The following is a 19,446-nucleotide window of genomic DNA, read 5'->3' as shown; positions in this document are numbered from 1 at the left end:
GTCCGTTTCCCCATGTTTGTCGGTGATGTCTTTATATAGCGATTATAGGTATGGGTCGACCAATAGGGCTGATTTAAGTTATTTCTTGGTTACTCAGCTTAAATGACTTTATTCATGAGTCGAACAATTCCGGCCACTTATAGACAGTCTTCTCCTCATTTAGGCGGATGCACCGAAACTGGTTATACTATACTGTCTCTGTTCTTTACACCAAGTTCTCTCGAAGCCCAAGTTCTCTTGGCTCTGGTTGCACGCTTATTCTAATGCAGTATTGCTGTTTGGCTTATAATGTTTATGCCTTGTATCTTTGTTACTTGATTTTTATTCAATAAAAGTAAATTGTCTTTAAAAAAAAAAAATATATAATAATAATTAACTGCACAAGCCAAGAAGCGTACCTTAATCCTAATGAAGAACTTAAATACAGTCTTCAGAACAGCGGGTACTCCAAATTTCACCTTAAATGTTTAGAACGTATTGTTGCAAACAAAAATAGTGAAGAACTTTTAAAACCACGCAGCAACCAAAATAGCAAAATGGATAACAAACCAGTATTAGCACTTACCTTTTCTCCTCAGTTTGAAGAAGCAAAAAATATAGTCTTCAGGAGACAGTTACAAATATTAAATCAAGATCCAATTTTGTCAAAAATACTGGCAGAAGGGTGAGCTACAGTGACAAAAAAAAGCTGTCACGCTGGGTGATATGTTATCCCCCAGTGAAGTTAAATCTAAAACATCTACATCTCATACGGGGCTACATTGTAGTGGCTTTCATAAATGTGGCTCAAACCCCTATAAAACATGCAATTTTGTCAGAGTAGGCAACAGTTTCACAGACATAGCCAACAGTCACAATTTCCATATTAAACATTAAAGGGGTACTACCATGGAAAACTTTTTTTTTTTTTTTTTATCAACTGGTGCCAGAAAGTTTAACAGATTAGTAACTGACTTCTATTAAAAAATCTTGATCCTTCCAGTACTTATTAGCTGCTGAATACTACAGAGGAAATTCTTTTCTTTTTGGAACACAGAGCTCTCTGCTGACATCATGACCACAGTGCTCTCTGCTGACATCTGTCCATTTTAGGAACTGTCCAGAGCAGCATATGTTTTCTATGGGGATTTTCTCCTACTCTGGACAGTGCTTAAAAGGGACAGAGATGTCAGCAGAGAGCACTGTGCTCATGATGTCAGCAGAGAGCTTTGTGCTCCAAAAAGAAAACCATTTCCTCTGTAGTATTCAGCAGCTAATAAGTACTGAAAGGATCAAGATTTTTTAATCTGTTTAACTTTCTGGCACCAGTTGAAAAAAAAAAAAAAGTTTTCCACGGGAGTACCCCTTTAACTGTAATTCCACCAATGTTGTCTATGTCATTGAATGCTCTGAATTAACTTAAAATGGTCACTCTCATTAAAACAAATTTTTGCTATTGCACTCTTAGGGTAAATAAACAATATTTCTAATATATATAGTTACATAGTTAGTACGGTCGAAAAAAGACATACGTCCATCAAGTTCAACCAGGGAATTAAGGGGTAGGGGTGTGACTTTGTGAAAAAAAAAAAAAAAGTTTTCTATATTTTTATTTGAGCTTAAAAAAAGCTCAAGAGCACATTTTCCCCCATCTGATACACAGACTTTGGACCGAAGCCCAAACACTGGAAATGCAGCCTGGAGTGCTGGGGGGGGCAACCAACAGCATATGGCAGTTAAGTGTGAGAGGAGCTCACCCCCCCCCCCCCCCCCCAAGCACTCCAGACTGCACTTCCTGTGTTTGGGCTTCGGTCCAAGTCTGTGTATGAGATGAGGGAAAATATGCTCGAGCTTTTTTAAAGCACAAATAAAATGTAGAAATCTTCATTTTTTTAATTTTATTTTTAAACAAAGTATATTAGAAATATTTTTTTATTTACCATAAGGAGTGCAATAGAAAAACAGATTCAAGACACGCATTTTGGAACATCTCAATGACAGACGGCATGGATTTCAGATGCAACAGATCAGAAGCTTCTATTCATTTTAGAAAGGTACATCACTATGCGTTTAGGGCTTATGCCATTGAAAAAGTTACTACAGGCATGAGAGAGGAGTCGATTCTCACAGAAAATGATTTAATAGAGAAGCCTCTTGGCAGTTTATGCTGAACACCCATGCCCCAACAGGTCTTAATTTAAGACAAGAATTATTGTTTCATTACCAACAATTTATATTGTGTTCATGTTTCTTTACTTTGGCGTTTAATCCCCTTGCTTTATGTTGTATGCTCACATGCGGATTTGAGTATAGCCTTTGCTTATTAGTGTGTGTGTCACACTTATTATTGCCTAGGGTAACCATGCATAGTCTACTTCTGTATTTATGCTATTTACATCAGGTTTATATTATTTTGCATATCTTTATTACATTCATGGACACAGTGATAACGCACATTTTATAAAATTTTCTATATTCCACTCTACACCGCATATGACTGCACAACGTGTACCGTGCCGACCTGAGGTGCAAACATTTGACTGCTGGAATTTTGTAAAGTGTAGGTTGAGATTTCCATGTGACTGTTTTAATTGTTGTTTTAATCACCACATGTGTATTCCTGGACAGGAAGTTTCCGCCCTATGGATTAATACTTTATAAGGAAGCCATTCAGGGTTTGGAACAGCAGGGGTGTGGAAATTTTATAAAAAAACTACTTGTCCACGGGACTAAAATGGAGCAAAATCTACTTGTCCCTCATGACTATCCACTTGTCCGGGCCAATTTTCGCTTTCACGCTCTTATTTTTTTCCTCCTCGCCCTATAATAGCCATAACTACCTACTATAATGACACCTTTTAATTTTTCAATAACATATTCTCCGAACCAAAAAAAAATATATATATATTATATTATATATATATAATATATATATTATATATATATATTTTTAGGGAAGTGAAATTGAAATAGTAAAAGATAATTTTGCAGATTTGGTGGTTTTTCTTTTCTGCACCATTTACCTTGTGGTTGAGGTAACATGTTAGTTTTATACTTTAGGCGCCTGATTACAGCAATACCAGATTTGTATCGTTTACGTCATGTTTTACTAATTCTGGACTTTTTCTAATTTTTTTACACCTGTAGCTTTATTTTTTTTCCCACATACCAGGCTGTATGAGGGCTCATTTTATGCGCCATAATCTGTTTTTTGTATCGGTACCATTTTGGTATTGATCTGACTTTATCGCTTTTTAACTTTTTTTTCTGGGATATTATAAAAATTGCAAATCAGTTTTTTGTAAATTTTTTTTTTTTTTTACATTTACCGTACGGGATACATAATGTTATATTTTAATAGGTTGTACAATTACACACGAATCGATACCAAATGTGTTTATTTTTATTATGTTTACATGTTTTTATATAGGAAAAGGGGGTGATTTGAACTTTTAACATGGAAGGGGTTAATGCAACGGCTGTCCTGGCATGCTGGGAATTGTAGTTTTGTAACATCTGGAGGGTCAGTTTGAAGAGCACTGGGTTAATGTATGTCTTTCAAACTTTTATTAAAACTTTTTTTTTTTTTTTTTTTTTTTTTAACACTCAACATCATTAGATTCCTCAGACAGATGAATAGAGTTCTAATGAACTCAATTAATCTGTGTGCTCTGTGATCCATTGATAGAGCCTAGTCCAGCCAGACTATCAACTCTATAGTGGATCGCCCCCCTGCGATCGCGCTGCGGGGGGTGGGGGTGGATGCGATCCACCCCACTAGCCCACAAGGGAGCATTCACATGTCCCTTTAGACAAAGCTGACAGCGGCGATCTAAATGGTTTGTAGCCAACCGCGGCAATTAGCGGCGGCCCCCGGCTACTGAGAACAGCCGGGGGCTGCAGAGTATGGAGCGGGCAGGAATCCCGAGTCCGCTCCATACATACTGCAGAGCGCCGCATGCATCTCCCCGTGCAGACGTGCCTCCTCCCCTCAGCTCTCCGAAGCTCCAGCTGGGGGGAGTGAAGACAGAGGACGCAGGTCTGCATGGGGAGCAAGAAGCCACGCCCCCTCATCTCCCCCCGCACCTCTGCAGCGCAGGGGAGAGAAGACAAATACACAGCTTCTCATCTCCCCTGCTCTGCTTCGGAGGGCACAGGTTTTTACAGCCAGGGGCTGCAGAGTATGGAGCGGGCAGGAGTCGGCAGCCCGCTCCATACAGACTGCAGAGGTCCGGGCGACTTGTCAGGTCTGGCTCTGCTTGCCCGAAAAAATTCACCTGCCCGGCGCCCAAAACTGCTTGTCCCGGGCGTCGGGCGATAGGAATTCCACATCCCTGAACAGTCTGTGATAAAGGGTGGTTTACCCACCCGATAAGCGTCCAGATGTCCATTTGATGTTTCCTTAGGTGTACCTGCTTTTATCTGCAATAAAGCTGAGTTTTCCGTATGCTGGACTTCCTCCATTTTCTTCAGTCTGCTCACGCACTACGCACTTGGGTATGTGCGAGTCCGAGCACAGGAACATTGGATCAGTGGAGCTTGCTCACCTGCTTGCATTATACAGACTGTATTAATGGAACCTGTTTGAACTTGTTATCAGTATAAATGAAAACTGTCAACAACTTCAAACAATCACACTCCAAACTCCACTATGGCCAAGACCAAAGAGCTGTCGAAGGACACCAGAAACAAAATTGTAGACCTGTACGAGGCTGGGAAGACAATCTGCAATAGGAAAGCAGCTTGGTGTGAAGAAATGAACTGTGGGAGCAATTATTAGAAAATGAAAGACATACAAGACCACTGATAATCTCCCTCGATCTGGGACTCCACGCAAGATCTCACTCCGTGGTGTCAAAATGATCACAAGAACAGTGAGCAAAAATCCCAGAACCACACGGGGGGACCTAGTGAATGACCTGCAGAGAGCGGGGACCAAAGTAACAAAGGCTACCATCAGTCACACACTACGCCGCCAGAGACTCAAATCATGCAGTGCCAGACGTGTCCCACGGCTTAAGCCAGTACATGTCCGGGCCCTTCTGAAGATTGCTAGAGAGCATTTGGATGATCCAGAAGAGGATTGGGAGAATGTCATATGGTCAGATGAAACCAAAGTAGAACTTTTTGGTAATAACTCAACTTGTCTTGTATGGAAGAGAAAAAATGCATCCAAAGAGCACCATACCTACTGTGAAGCATGGCAGTGGAAATGTCATGCTTTAGGGTTGTTTTTCTGCTAAGGGACCAGTCAACTAATCTGTGTAAAGAAAAGAATGAATGGGGCCATGTATCGTGAGATTTTGAGTGAAAACCTCCTTCCATCAGAAAAGGCACTCAAGATGAAACGTGGCTGGGTCTGTCAGCATGACAATGATTCCAAACACACCGGCCAGGCAACAAAGGAGTGGCTTCATAAGAAGCATTTCAAGGTCCTGGAGTGGCCTAGCCAGTCTCCAGATCTCAACTCCATAGAAAAACTTTGGAGGGAGTTGAAAGTCTGTGTTGCCCAGCGACAGCCCCAAAACATCACTGTTTCTGCATGGGAGAATGGGTCAAAATACCAGCAACAGTGTGTGAAAATCTTGTGAAGACTTACAGAAAACTTTTTACCTCTGTCATTGCCAACAAAGGGTATAAAACAAAGTATTGAGATTGACCAAATACTTATTTTCGACCATAATTTGCAAATAAATTCATTAAAAATCAGACAATGTGATTTTATGGATTTTTTTTCCCATTATGTCTCTCATAGTTGAGGTATACCTATGATGAAAATTACAGGCCTCTCATCTTTTTAAGTGGGAGAACTTGCACAATTGGTGGCTGACTAAATAATTTTTTTCCCCCACTATAAATACCATTCTGAATGTACATGTTACTTTTTAATATACATTTTTTAGATAGTAAGCCACACAATATGAAAGATTTCCACATTCTGCTAATCAATCGCTCTCTTAGTGGTAATTGTAGAGGTCATCATGTGCTTGTTATGGTTTTTCCTGTGTTCTCTACTTTCTAAGCTTTTCATGGTATTCTGTTACCTATAGCCTAGTTGCAATGTTAGTTAAATAAATAATATTCTCAATTGTAAGGTGGTGGTCTATTTTTTCTTCTGCTCAATTGATGTGTATATGTTTTTTAACAAACAAAAGGTAACTTTACCTTCCATTTTCTTCAACTTTGCTTCCAGTTTTTTCTTCCTATAGAAAGTTAACAGTCAATTAAAGAAAGCAGTCAATTGTGAGCTTAAAAAATACAACCCAAAAAATCCAAACTATTGGCTTGAGCTGTACATGTGAAAGCACAGTGACGTAGGGAAACGCTAAAACAGCTGATAATATTGCCTTAGAGTGAATAGGAACACATATACATTATATACCGTATTTTTCGTCCTATAGGACGCACCGGCGTATAAGACGCACCCAATTTTTAGGGGCAAAATCTTAAAAAATAAAGATTTTGAACCCAATAGTGGTCTTCAACCTGCGGTCCTCCAGATGTTGCAAAACTTCAACTCCCAGCATGCCCGGACAGCCGTTGGCTGTCCGGGCATGCTGGGAGTTGTAGTTTTACAACATCTGCAGGTCCGCAGATTGAAGACCACTGCAGGAGGAGGTAATACTCACGTGTCCCCGCCGCTCCGGACCCGTCACCGCTGCCCTGAATGTCGCTCCATCGCTGTCACCGTGTCCCCGTCGTTCCGGAACGTCTCTGCTGCCAGCCGGGTATCCTCGCTCTCCGTCGCCGCCATCACGTCGTTACGCACGCCGACGTACGTACGCGACGACGTGATGACGAGGAAGGAGAGCGCCGGCATACAGGGGATCCCGACACGGAGCAGACACCAAGGAGGCAGGTAAGGTCCCTCCCGGTGTCCTGTAAGCACTAACCCGGCTATTCAGTCGGGCTGTTCGGGACCGCCGCGGTGAAATCGCGGCGGTCCCGAACAGCCGACTGAACAGCCGGGTTAGTGTCACTTTCCCTTCAGACGCGGCGGTCAGCTTTGATCGCCGCGTCTGAAGGGTTAATACAGGGCATCACCGCGATCGGTGATGTCCTGTATTAGCCGCGGGTCCCGGCCGTTGATGGCCGCAGGGACCGCCGCGATAGGGGTGCATTCGCCGTATAAGACGCACCGACTTTTTCCCCCCAGTTTTGGGGAAGAAAAAGTGCGTCTTATACGGCGAAAACTACGGTATGTATATATATATATATATATATATATATATGTATATATATATATATATATATATATATATATATATATATATATATATATATATATATATATATAACAAATAACCCAATTGGGTTAAACAAACCTATATTCCTATGCAGATTAAACAGATTAACACAAATAAAAAGTTAAACCTTTAACGACCCAAGGTCTTAAAAAATGTGAATTTAAAAATACAACTAAGGAAGTGCCTATCTATGTTACCTAAAAAGTACTAGTGGAGGCTCAAAATGCTGCAAAACTGGAATTCTTAGGGATTTATTTAATCATTTCACTTCAGAGCCTTTGTGGGGCTATGCCAAGTCACCAAATTAGGCCACTAATACACAAGAGAAAACAAACTTTCAGTTACCTTCCTACGGTACCCCGGAACTCTGCAACAGCTGATCGGTCGGCCGGGCTGCCTGCTTCCTTTAGCCCGGGACGTCAAACAGTGCTTCAGCCTATCACCGGCCGAGGCAGGACATCGCTGTGGCCGGTGATAGGCTGAAGCGCATTGTGACGTCCCGGGCTAAAGGAAGTAGGAAGCAGGCAGCTTGGCCGACCAATCAGCTGTTGCGGGGCTCCGAGGGAACGTAGGAAGGTAAGTGAAAGTTTGTTTTCTCTTTTTTTTGCAGCCCGGGCAGGATGTAATAGGAATAGTCCGTACCGGACATCTCCTTTAAATCCTGAGCTGTCTTATGTCCAGGCAAAAGATTAGGGTCACATATAGGGTGATTCTCAAACAAGTAGGCAAGTATGACATAACGCCTTAACCCCTTAAGGACCAGGGGTTTTTCCGTTTTTTTGCACTTTCGTTTTTTCCTCCTTACCTTTAAAAAATCATAACTCTTTCAATTTGGCACCTAAAAATCCATATGATTGCTTAATTTTTTGCTCCACCAATTCTACTTTGTAATGATATCAGTCATTTTACCCAAAAATCTACGGCGAAACGGGAAAAAAATAAAAAATTTTGGGGGCTTCTGTTTCTACGCAGTAAATTTTTCGGTAAAAATGACACATTCCCTTTATTCTGTAGGTCCATACGATTAAAATTATACCCTACTTTTATAGGTTTGATTTTTTTTGTACTTCACTACATGCAGGAAAAGTTTTATGTTTAAAATTGTCATCTTCTAACCCCTATAACTTTTTTTTATTTTTCCCGCATATGGGGGCAGTATGAGGGCTCATTTTTTGCGCCGTCATTTGAAATTTTTAGCAGTACAATTTTTGTATTGATGGGACTTGCTCGCTTTTTATTCATTTTTTCATTATATAAAAAGAGACCAAAAATACAAAATGTTGGACTTTGGAATTTTTTTTGCGCGTATGCCATTGACCGTGCCGTTTAATTATGCCATTGACCGTGCCATTTAATTAATTATATATTTTTATAATTCTGACATTTCCGAATGCGGCGATACCACATGTTTATTTTTATTTACTTTATTTTATATTTTTTTAAATGGGAAAAGGGGGGTGATTCAAACTTATTAGGGGAGGTGTTAAAGGAGAAGTCCAGTGGTGAAAAACTTATCCCCTATCCTAAGGATAGGAGATAAGTTTGAGATTGCAGGGGGTCCGACCGCTGGGGCCCCCCACGATCTCTCTGTACGGGGGCCAGGCGCTACGGCCAGATAGCCGGTGTCGACCACCGCACGAAGCGGCGGCCGACACGCCCTCTCAATACATCGCTATGGCAGAGCCGGAGATAGAGTTGTATTGAGGGGGCGTGTTGGCCGCTGCTTCGTGCAGTGGTCGACACGCCCCCTTCACGCGGGCTGTCGGGGCCCTGTACAGGAGATCGCGGGGGCCCCCCATCGGTCAGACCCCCCACAATATGCAACTTATCCTCTATCCTTAGGATAGGGGATAAGTTATTCACCACTAGTTCACCACTGGACGACTCCTTTAAATGATCTTTATTCACTGCACACACTGATCTTTTACATTGATCACTGATTTCTCATAGGAAACCAGTGATCAATGATTCTGCCGCTTGACCGCTCATGCCTGGATCTCAGGCACTGAGCAGTCATTCGGCGATCGGACACCAGGAGGCAAGGTAGGAGACCCTCCTCGTGTCCTACAGCTGTTCGAGATGCCGCGATTTCGCAGCGGCGATCCCGAACAGCCCCCTGAGCTAACTGGCAGTGATTTACTTTCACTGTAGGGTTAATAGCACGCGGTACCGCGATTAGTGCTGCGCGCTATTAGCCACGGGTCCCGGCCGTTGTTAGAGGCCGGGCCCGACCTGCTATGATGCTGGGGCCATGTCGTGGCCCCGCGTTATAGAAAGGGAAAGGACTCAGGACGTACCAGTACGTCCTTGGTCCTTAAGGGGTTAAAAAAAAAGAAAAAAAGAAAAATTATATTTCCCTGCAAAATCTGTGCATAAATGCCAAACATCACTCTTTCAACAGCACTTTACAAATACATATAGCAGTCTTTAGGAGAAACAAATTGTAGAGTGTTTTTCTTCTTAATAGCTTTGGTCTCTCTACATGTTAGGACCAATGTAACCAAAAGTTATTTATTATTATTGTTAGAGAATGTAAACTATCATACATAATAGAGTTCTAGTCCTGGTCTACATTATTAGTTCACATAATGAATACTGAGAAATACATACGCAATATCACTCTTTTCGCACTCTTCCTTCACTCTGACATACTCCAGTTGAGTTTGCTGGTAGATCTTCAGAGTAGACTGCAATTGTAAGACATAAGATTTTAAAGTATTAAAACGCTTGCTTAGAGTTTTCATCAAAGACATCTGAAAAATTCCAGCACAAAACAGATATATTTGTTTGACTTGCGATTATCCTATTATGATAATCCATATAGATAAATGGGTTTTATTTCTGATAACAGTTTGGTATAATTTGCAATCTTTAGAATGCAAGGATTAAAAAAATAATAAAAATCCTTCTTGTATTTGATGGAATACCAGAGGTGAACCTGCGGCATGGCCACAGGATTTAAAAGACGATATGTAGTCTACTTGTGGCTCTGTCCAGCCTCTTTTATGTCGGTGGATGTTTAATTTAACACCTTTCTAACCCTCTCCAAACAGCTATGGCATTGGTTGGATGAGGGAGTATGGCATGGGACCGGTGCCTGTGCCATACCTGGCAGGGGCTGGCTGCTATCTGCAGCAGACACAGGCCAGTAATGACAGACACTGGACATCTATGGTAATTGTGACACCTAAAAAGTATTTAGATGTGTCATTGGTGGTATAGTGGGACTGGTTGGTTGCTAGGCCTCGTGCCTGATCTGCTGATACAGCTTTTCTATGGCATTACACTGATCTATGTAAGCAATCAAATTCTAAGAGTCTTAAAAGGGTTAAAAAATAAAATAAAAACACACAACAATAAATAAATCTACGCTAATAAAAAAATTCAAAATCGCCCCTCTATCCTCATTTCCCAAATCAAAAAGCTCAAAAAATAAAAATAGCAAAATCCAAGGAAAAAAATAAAAATACTTAGAACGCTAGTTCAAAAACTCACATCAATGCAGACGATTAATAACTACAGATCAAGCCACAATAAATGAGCCCTCACACAGCTCCCTAGATGGGGGAAATAAAAGGTTATTGCGTTCACAATTCAAATGTGAATGGGGCCCTATAAAAAACACAACATACCGTCTTCTCTTCCAGTTGAGCTTTTAAAGATGTTAGTTCCTCTAAGTGTTGTTCCTGAGGAGATATTTTCTGCAACATTTGTTCCAGCTGACACCTGAGCGTTTCATTCTGCCTAAAATAATATGGGGGAGAAAAAGGGAAATGTGATGGGAGAACATAAGACATAGAAATTAAAGTAATAAATAGACTGCTGGCTAAATTGTTGCAATCCTCAGCACTACAACAATAAAAGCCCCATTTTCTTTGAAACATGTTAAACTGTCTAGACAGCCAATAAGTATTAGATTACAGGGAACAATAATATAACAATAAGTGCTATAACTCCATATAATAGTAGGATATGCAAAGTATTCACAAAGGTATTTAAATTGGTAAGGAGATTCATATTGTAAAATAGGGTTCATGTTGATGTAAATAAAAAAATTGTTACCTTTCTGCATACTGAAGATGTATTTTTTAGTTAAGGAAAATATAGAGTCAAAGACAGAGGAAACATAGCACCACATCAACAAAACACGCATTTTTTCTCTATATATCTTTAAAGATAAAGCCATCTACTTATCACATGATTTTTCTTTGCCTGGACACTGTGAGCAGAATAAAACTAAAGAACACTTATGTAAACATGACCAGTGTGTAACTAAGAACTCTTCATGCTCCATCACCGCTGCTGTGACAGAGTATCAAATGATAGAGGAAGAGATCCTGAGGTTCAAGATAAGCAGGTTTTTTCTTCTTTTTTAACTTACTGTAAAATCTATTTCTCGTAGGCTTCATTGGGGGGACACAGCACCCACCCATTTTCTGCTTACAGTTTTTTTGTTCCATTTGTTCTCAGTTGGCGTGTGGATCTTTTTTCGGCTCCTACCAATTTTTCTACCATTAGGAAGTGAATACAGCTTCCAAAGAATCACAAGGGCAACCGTGGCAAGAGGCCAGGAGACAAACTGTGGCACCTGATGATTAAGGCAAGATGCCATCAGGTTGATGTTTATTGCAGAGCTCACTCACCAGAGGTGTCCTATGACTCAATTGTCCAAAATGCGGAACATGAAGTTCTGCCCTCAAGAGAATGAGGGCTACTTCAGCCATCGCAGACTTGCTGCAGTGTCCTGCCCGATGGTGGATACACACACAGCTGTGGTGTTGTCTGCCTGTCTGTGAACCAGAAAGCCTTGAAGGATGTCATGCCAATGGAGAAGAGCGATGGATTGCTCAAAGTTCCAGGATGTTAATCAGAAGATAGGTCTCCTGAGCAGACTAAAAGGCTGTGTTTTCCAGCCCTGCCTTGCCAGACACCTCCCCATCCAAACATACTGGTGTCTATCATCATTATCTGACAGTAAATAGAAGGAAGGGAGTGGCCTTGAGAGTACAGGGGGGACTGTAGCCCCCACCAGAGATCCCTGCGATGATGAGGCAGAAAGAGAATCTGTCAATCCAAGCATAGAAGACACCTGTCCCACTGGGATAGCAAGAACAGTTGCAGGCGACAGGGTAATCGCTACTGAAGGGGACCCCCCCCCCCCGAAACGCGTTTAGCCAGTATACTTGTGTACTCCAACACTATTATACCAACTACGTACGAACTTTTTACATTATTTGCATCTGCTGGAATCTCTCAAATAGGGTACAATGCCATATTCACACGTGGACACCAGCACCAACCTCCCAACCACTTCATATCCATAGTCAAATCCTCATTTCTAGCTACCGAAGTTGCAGATAATATCTGACTGGTCATACAAAGTCCGTGCCAGTCCACGGCTAGAAGGAGAAGTGGAGGACAGCGCGATCTAAAGAAGGAAGTGGGCATCCTGGGACTTTTAGTAGCCACACCTCAACTCTTCTTTCAGCCAACAGCTATTACTCAGTGCTGGACGCGATCCGTGCCAGCCAGAAGGATCGCGATCTTCAGTTTCACTTCCATCTCGGTTGGTGAGTGGTGCCATGCACCAATCTGTTAATCTTTCTATACTATTACAAACTTATTGATCTGCAGGACTAGTAACATCACAGACTGTATTCACCAGCAACCCTTCCAGCGTTATTTTATAATATATATTACATTCTTTATTGAGGTATTAAGTTGGTATTCATCCATCAGAGTTTTATGATTTTATTTATAATGTAATTCTGAAACCAACGCATTGGTCTTGCTAAGATGTTAGTTGGTCAGTAGAGATGAGCGAACTTACAGTAAATTCGATTCGTCGCGAACTTCTCGGCTCGGCAGTTGATGACTTTTCCTGCATAAATTAGTTCAGCTTTCAGGTGCTCCCGTGGGCTGGAAAAGGTGGATACAGTCCTAGGAGACTCTTTCCTAGGAATGTATCCACCTTTTCCAGCCCACCGGAGCACCTGAAGGCTCAAACAGCATGAGGGTTGTTGCCTTAACAAACAACAGTTAATTTGGAACCTACATCCCAGACCCAGGTGTCCTGAACATGGGCCAGCCAAACGTCCTTGAACAGAGAGGCGACCGCCCACCTAAGGGGACTTGTGCAGGAGCACACCATTAGGACACTGGAGACTAGGGCTGGGCGGTATATCGGTTCATACCGGATACCGTTTTTTCCGTCGCACGATATAACATTTTTGCCCATACCGGTCAGGCCCCACCCACCGAATGAATTACTTCTGACGTGTCCGCGGGATGTGCGGGAGCCGCTGAGCTCACGTGCGGTGCACATCCCCGCTCCCCCTGCAGCTGCCACTGGCTCTCAGTGATCAGAGCCAGAAGAAAGCGCAGAAACTTCATCCCCTGGCTCTGATGTTTGCCTCAGCCCCGAGCCTGCTCCCTGTTCAGCCCCCCTCTCCCCTTCCTGCAGGCTGTTTCAGTTTATCATACCAGTCCCCAGGTGCGGGCTCTGCAGGGCCTCCTTCCCCTGCAAGCGCTAAATGTGACTGGCAGGCACAGGGCATCTGATCTTCATCCCCGCTCTGTTCTCTGCTCCCCGAGCGGGGACCGGGATCAGAAGCTCCCGTACATTCAGCGCTTGCAGGGGGAGAAGGCTCTGCTAATTCTCACATTCCCGTCCCTGCTCGGGGATCAGAGAACGGAGCGGGGACGAAGATCAGAAGCGCTGCGTCTGCACATTCAGCGCTTGCAGGCGGAGGAAGCTCTGCAGCGGCCGCAGCTGGGGACCGGGATTATAAACTGTGCAACGGTGAAAATGTAAATGAATAGCAGTCAGTGCGCCCATGGGGGAAATCATGATAGCGCTGCGGCTGACAGTTAACCCCTTCCCCGCCATGGGGGCCGTGCGCACGGTCCCCATGGCGGGGAAGGGGTTAACTGTCAGCCGCTGCACTTATACACTGTTTCCCCCATGGTATCACGGTAATACCGCCATAACTTGAAAAAAATACAGTGATATACATATTAGGTCATACCGCCCAGCACTACTGGAGACTGGACTTGAAAGTGGAGCAGAAGAAAGTGGGGCAGGAATGACGGAAGGGTTGAAAAGGAGTAGATTTGCGTTGGAAGCCCTAGCGCCTCTGGTGTGTCTAGGGAAGGTGAAAGCTCTTTTATCTGTGGCACTAGAGATATTCTCAACCAAATTCTTCTCAAAAAGGTGGGAACTGGTGAAATGAGGCCTAATCCGACTGGCACTCCCTAAGCCAAAGTGAGTGGAGAATAACTGAACTGCTGAACAGAACTGCTGGTGGAATCCAAAGAAGCTGAACAGAGGTACTGTCCAGCATAATGATTCTGTTAAAGCGGTACTCCGGTGAAAAAATGATTATTATTATTATTTTTTTTTATATATCAACTGGTGCCAGAAAGTTAAACAGATTTGTAAATTACTTCTATTAAAAAATCTTAATCCTTCCTGTACTTATTAGCTGCTGAATACTACAGTGGAAATAATTTTCCGTTTCAAACACAGAGCTGTCTGCTGACATCATGAGCACAGTGCTCTCTGCTGACATCTCTGTCCATTTTAGGAACTGTCCAGAGTAAAAGGAAATCCCCATAGCAAACATATGCTGTTCTGGACAGTTCCTTAAATGGACAGAGATGTCAGCAGAGAGCACTGTGCTCATGATGTCAGCAGACAGCTCTGTGTTTCAAATGGAAAATAATTTCCACTGTAGTATTCAGCAGATAATAAGTACAGGAAGGATTTAAGGACAAGTCTCACAGTAAAAAAATGTTCATCTTTTAGTGCAGAAGGTAAAGTTATATAGGTTTGTAAATCACTTCCATTACCAATGCTGCTTAGAAACAAGCTTTTTCTGCATTCTTCTGTCTGACAGGAAATTCAGCTGTTCCAGGTTTTCATGACTTTCGACCCCCTATTCAGGCTGTTATCAGCAGCATCCAGGGGCCGTGACGTGACAATTACCCAGAAAACCCCTGTGCTGCAGAGAGCTCCCTGTGCTCGGCCTTAGCCCCTCCCATCTGATGAATATTCACACTGTCCTCCCTCTGTTCTGCAGTGATTGGCTGAGCAGCACTGCCTATATGCCGGCTGATTCAGATCATAGCAGTGTCAGCAAACAGGCTGATTCCCTCCCCTCTCCTTGCTAATGTTTTTACACTGAGAACGGAGGAGAGGGGGGAGGGGAGGGAGCTGCGAGCGTAGACCTGTCACACTGAGCACTGGGGAGAGAGGAGTGCAGGGCAGAGAAGGGGGGGGGGGGGGGGAGGTGATTGTGCCACTGTAAAGCAGGAAGGGGAGGGAGTGATTTTACAGTGTAAAACTGCAGCTTCCACTCCAGGGTCCCTCTCTCTGAGCACTGAGATTACATTTTGTTTCCTCGTGGCCACCCTGCTGTATAGGGCTATGATTGGAGCTCATTGTTATGTGGGAGTGAGCTAGCAGAGCTGTGGGAGTGGCTAACATAAGTTAGGGGGTGGTAACAAGCTCTCTGCTCAGGCAGCTGAGAGCAGAAAATGTGAGCAGTGCATGCAGGGAAATGTAGTCTTTGAGATCACAGGCATAGCCACCATAACCAGGAAGTTACTGGAATTTATGAGCTGAATAGCCGGTGAATGGGATATCTTCTTTAAGATTTTTTAATAGAAGTAATTTACAAATCTGTATAACTTTCTGACACCAGTTGATTTAAAAAAAAGTTTTTCACCGGAGTACCCCTTTTAGCGAGATTTGCAAGGTCCTCCGCTGGAGCACTGAAGAGAATGCAGTCCTTTAACTGTCTAGACCAGATTAATCTAAAAGCAAGGATGAGAGCGCTCCATAGTGTAATTAAAACAGGGGACACAATGGTAAAAGAGAAGCATGAAAGCCACTCATCCTGACGTGTTGTGTAGCCACATACACAACAATGGTATTACACGTAGGTATAAAAGACATCCGCTGCCCTCCAGCTGGGTGATATGTGCAGGTAGAGGTAGCTTCAATGGGAACGTCGCCTCAGTATGGTGCGGGAACAACTCAAGGCACAGCCAGGTAGGAACATAAAAAACTTTAATCCCAAAATGCATTTTGGGTTTAAAGTTTTTTTTACTTTCCTACCTGGCTGTGCCCTGAGTCGTTCCTGCGCCATAGACCAGATTAAGATGGCCTTAGAGACCTACGTATAGGCAAAAAGTGCGGTTCCCATAGCCTCAAAGGTAGATCTGGCATGAGACCCAATGCATCTGTATATAAAGTCTTTCAGGGACTTATGTAGCTCACTGGGTGCATTTGGTCGACGTAGATATCCCTATGTATAGAGTCACATATGAAGCCAGGAGCAAAGTTGATACATTTTATCATATATGGGAACCTTGGTTGAGTGGGAATGTGGCAACCGTTTTGTCATCAGCATAAGTGGATGGTGTGGAGAAAGTATGGATGTGATGTGGAAAAGCACTTATCGGGAGATTTACGTGCCTTTAAACTCCCTGTGGTTAAGAAAGGTCCTGCATATATGCCAGAAGTTTCTACTAAACACAACCTCATCCGAAGAGTCCAAATCCTAAGGAATCGCAAGATGAGAGCAGTTCCAGGTCAGTAGAATAACTCGCCGTAAAACCTGAACATCTGAAGGAGACGCCAGAGGCTGAATGGAAATGTTCCTAGGATACCCAAAGAAAGATCTGGGAAATAGACAGGGACAAGAGGCCAAGCTAAGTTTGAAATGGACTTGCAGAGGCAGAGAGACCAACCACTGGGGGATGTTCTCGGGCAGCTGGCTAGAAGGGAAGGGAGCATGTAGGGCAGGCAGCAGAGGCTTGGGCTGGTCAAAGAGTCACTTAAAAATGGGTAATAAGTAACAGAACGAGATGTGCCCTGTTGGCAGCAGAAGGACAGACTTGGTGTTCGAAAAAAAGAAAGGTGTCGGAAGAGTTACTACATAAAAAAGCAGACAGGCATCTAAAATGACCTGCTGCCATAGGTACAGAGTCCCACAGTTGGCAACCTAGGGTTAACAGCCTGTCTAGGTTATGGTTTGTGCCCTGGTGTGGGTATCAGGGCAGGTCTAGGGAATGTCCAGAAAGTCTCACCATTCCAGTGAATTAAGTTTAGGCCAATCTGCTGTACATGTTCATGGGGCATGCATCTCTATTCTGTTAAAAACAAGACTATTAACAGGATGCCTGCTCTCATAATGTGCTTAAAAAAAATAAAATAAATAAATAAATACAAATCAGAAAATAGAAACATTATAAAATACATGTATCAGTATCTTGAGTATCAGTTAAAAACAAAAAAAACTAAAACTTGGCTATAAGTAAACTTTATATAGACAACTTTAGTTGCAAATTAATTTAATAAAAAAAAAGGATATCATCACACTTCTGTTGGTGCTCTGCAAGTAGCTGGCTGAAAAACAGGAAGAAAAAAAAAGTTACACGTAAAGGCAAATAATTAACAAACATGCTACTGTGACAGATAGGGGATAAACTATCCGATTGTGGGGGTTTGGCCACCAAAGTACTGCAGCCTCAGCTCCTGTTCACTTTAAGTGGAGCTGAGGCGGCAGTATATCAGCACCGCCGCTACACAGAGGAAAGAGACAACTATTTCTGGCTCTGTTGTCAGTGCAGGCCCATCAATAGTTTTACTTGGAATAACCCATCTAAATACTGTATGTCAGGTTTTGGCATACTTATATAAATTATTTAACATTTTAATGTAATATCACATTTTCGCACTAAAATATGCAGTTAATATACTTACTCCGAGTCAATAATTTTTTGCTTCAGGGCAATTAAAGCTGCAACATATTCATTCAAACTCTGGAATTAAAAATGTAAAAATCAGTAAAATAAGAACAAAGGATTTCTTTGTTCAAATGATTTACCTGTAAGATCACCGAGATGCATTCTAAAAAAAAAGCCTTACCTTTACCAAGTTCAGTACAAGCATTTTATTATGCTACTTTTACTGATTTTGCAAAATATATAGGAAATATTTTTAACCCTAAACCCCTAGTGGACATGAACGTGTAAAGAGTCTACAAAGAGAGTGCAGGAGCTGTGCAGGCTTCATAGACAGCGAGTGGCGACTGCTATCAGGTTTCTAGCAAGAGTGGCAATTCTTACCTACGGTAGTTATCAGCTCCCCAGCAACATGACGGGGGACCGATGGATCTGCCAGGCAGCCGGAGTCCTTTTAAAGCTCCCTATGTAGGTCCTGTGGCGATCTGCTGTTAGAGCCAGACTCGACCAGCTAATCACCAATTAAACTGAGCAATGTAATGTAATAGCATAGCACTGTTAAGTAATTGAAATACCATGATTGCATATAATAGTCCCCATTTAAAAAAGAGGGAAAAAAATTAAGTGTTTTTTTTAACAAAGTTTTTCAAGATAAAAACCCTCCCAGAATTGTCCAAATGAATAAAATCATGTACAGTGAATTTAAAACAATGTCACAGTAAAAAAAAAAAAAAAAAATACAAAAAAAAAAGATTTTTTGTCACATCACATCCCAGAAAAAAATTGAACAAGTGATCAAGAAATCAGATCGAAACAAGAATTGTACAGATAAAAGCTATAGATCACAGTGCAAAAAAGTAACCTTCAGACAGTGCCATATATGTAATAAAGAACTGAATAGGAACCAGGATAGGGCAATATCAATAATACTTATGTTAAAAGTTTGACTTAACCCCTTAGGGATTTTCACCTTAAGGAATCAAAACAATTTTCGTTTTTTCCTCCTCTTCTAAAAATCATAACGCGTTCAATTTTGCACCTACAAACCCATATAAAGGACTTGTTTTTTTGAGCCACCAATTGTACTTTGTATTGACATTACTTATTTTAAAACAATCTGCAGCGAAACAAAAAAAAAAAAAAAAACTATTTGTGGGGTAAAATGGAAAAAACAAAACACCATTCTGCTAATTTTTAGGGCTTCTGTTTCTACGCAGTGCACTTTTTGGTAAAAATGACACCTTATCTTTATTCTGTCAGTAGATACGATTACATGGATACCCAATTTATGTAGGTTTTATTTATTTTACTACTGTTAAAAAATTATAACTACATGCACTAAAATTAGTATGTTTAAAATTGTCATCTTCTAACCCCTATAACTTTTTAATTTTTCTGTGTACAGGGATGTGTGAGGCCTCAAATTTTGCACCATGGTCTGTAGTTTTTATTGGTACCATTGTTTTGA

At 42.0% G+C, this 19,446-nt stretch overlaps 1 protein-coding gene across 1 annotated transcript in view; it reads right to left on the bottom strand.

Annotated features, from left to right (window-relative positions):
* ICE1 (interactor of little elongation complex ELL subunit 1) overlaps positions 1-19,446 on the bottom strand; it is a 100,372-nt gene that overhangs the window by 65,027 nt on the left and 15,899 nt on the right. The window contains exons 3-8 of the mRNA XM_056520818.1: positions 17,998-18,056; positions 17,606-17,640; positions 11,289-11,307; positions 10,859-10,970; positions 9,837-9,913; positions 6,145-6,182 (exon numbers count right to left, since the gene is read on the bottom strand). Of these exons, the coding sequence (XP_056376793.1) occupies positions 6,145-6,182; positions 9,837-9,913; positions 10,859-10,970; positions 11,289-11,307; positions 17,606-17,640; positions 17,998-18,056 (340 nt within the window). The remainder of the gene's footprint in view (positions 1-6,144; positions 6,183-9,836; positions 9,914-10,858; positions 10,971-11,288; positions 11,308-17,605; positions 17,641-17,997; positions 18,057-19,446) is intronic.

This window comes from Hyla sarda, chromosome 5 (assembly GCF_029499605.1).
Source record: "Hyla sarda isolate aHylSar1 chromosome 5, aHylSar1.hap1, whole genome shotgun sequence".
NCBI classification, from domain to species: domain Eukaryota; kingdom Metazoa; phylum Chordata; class Amphibia; order Anura; family Hylidae; genus Hyla; species Hyla sarda.
Note: the sequence above shows the minus strand (reverse complement) of the source record. Positions and strands in the feature narration are given on the sequence as shown.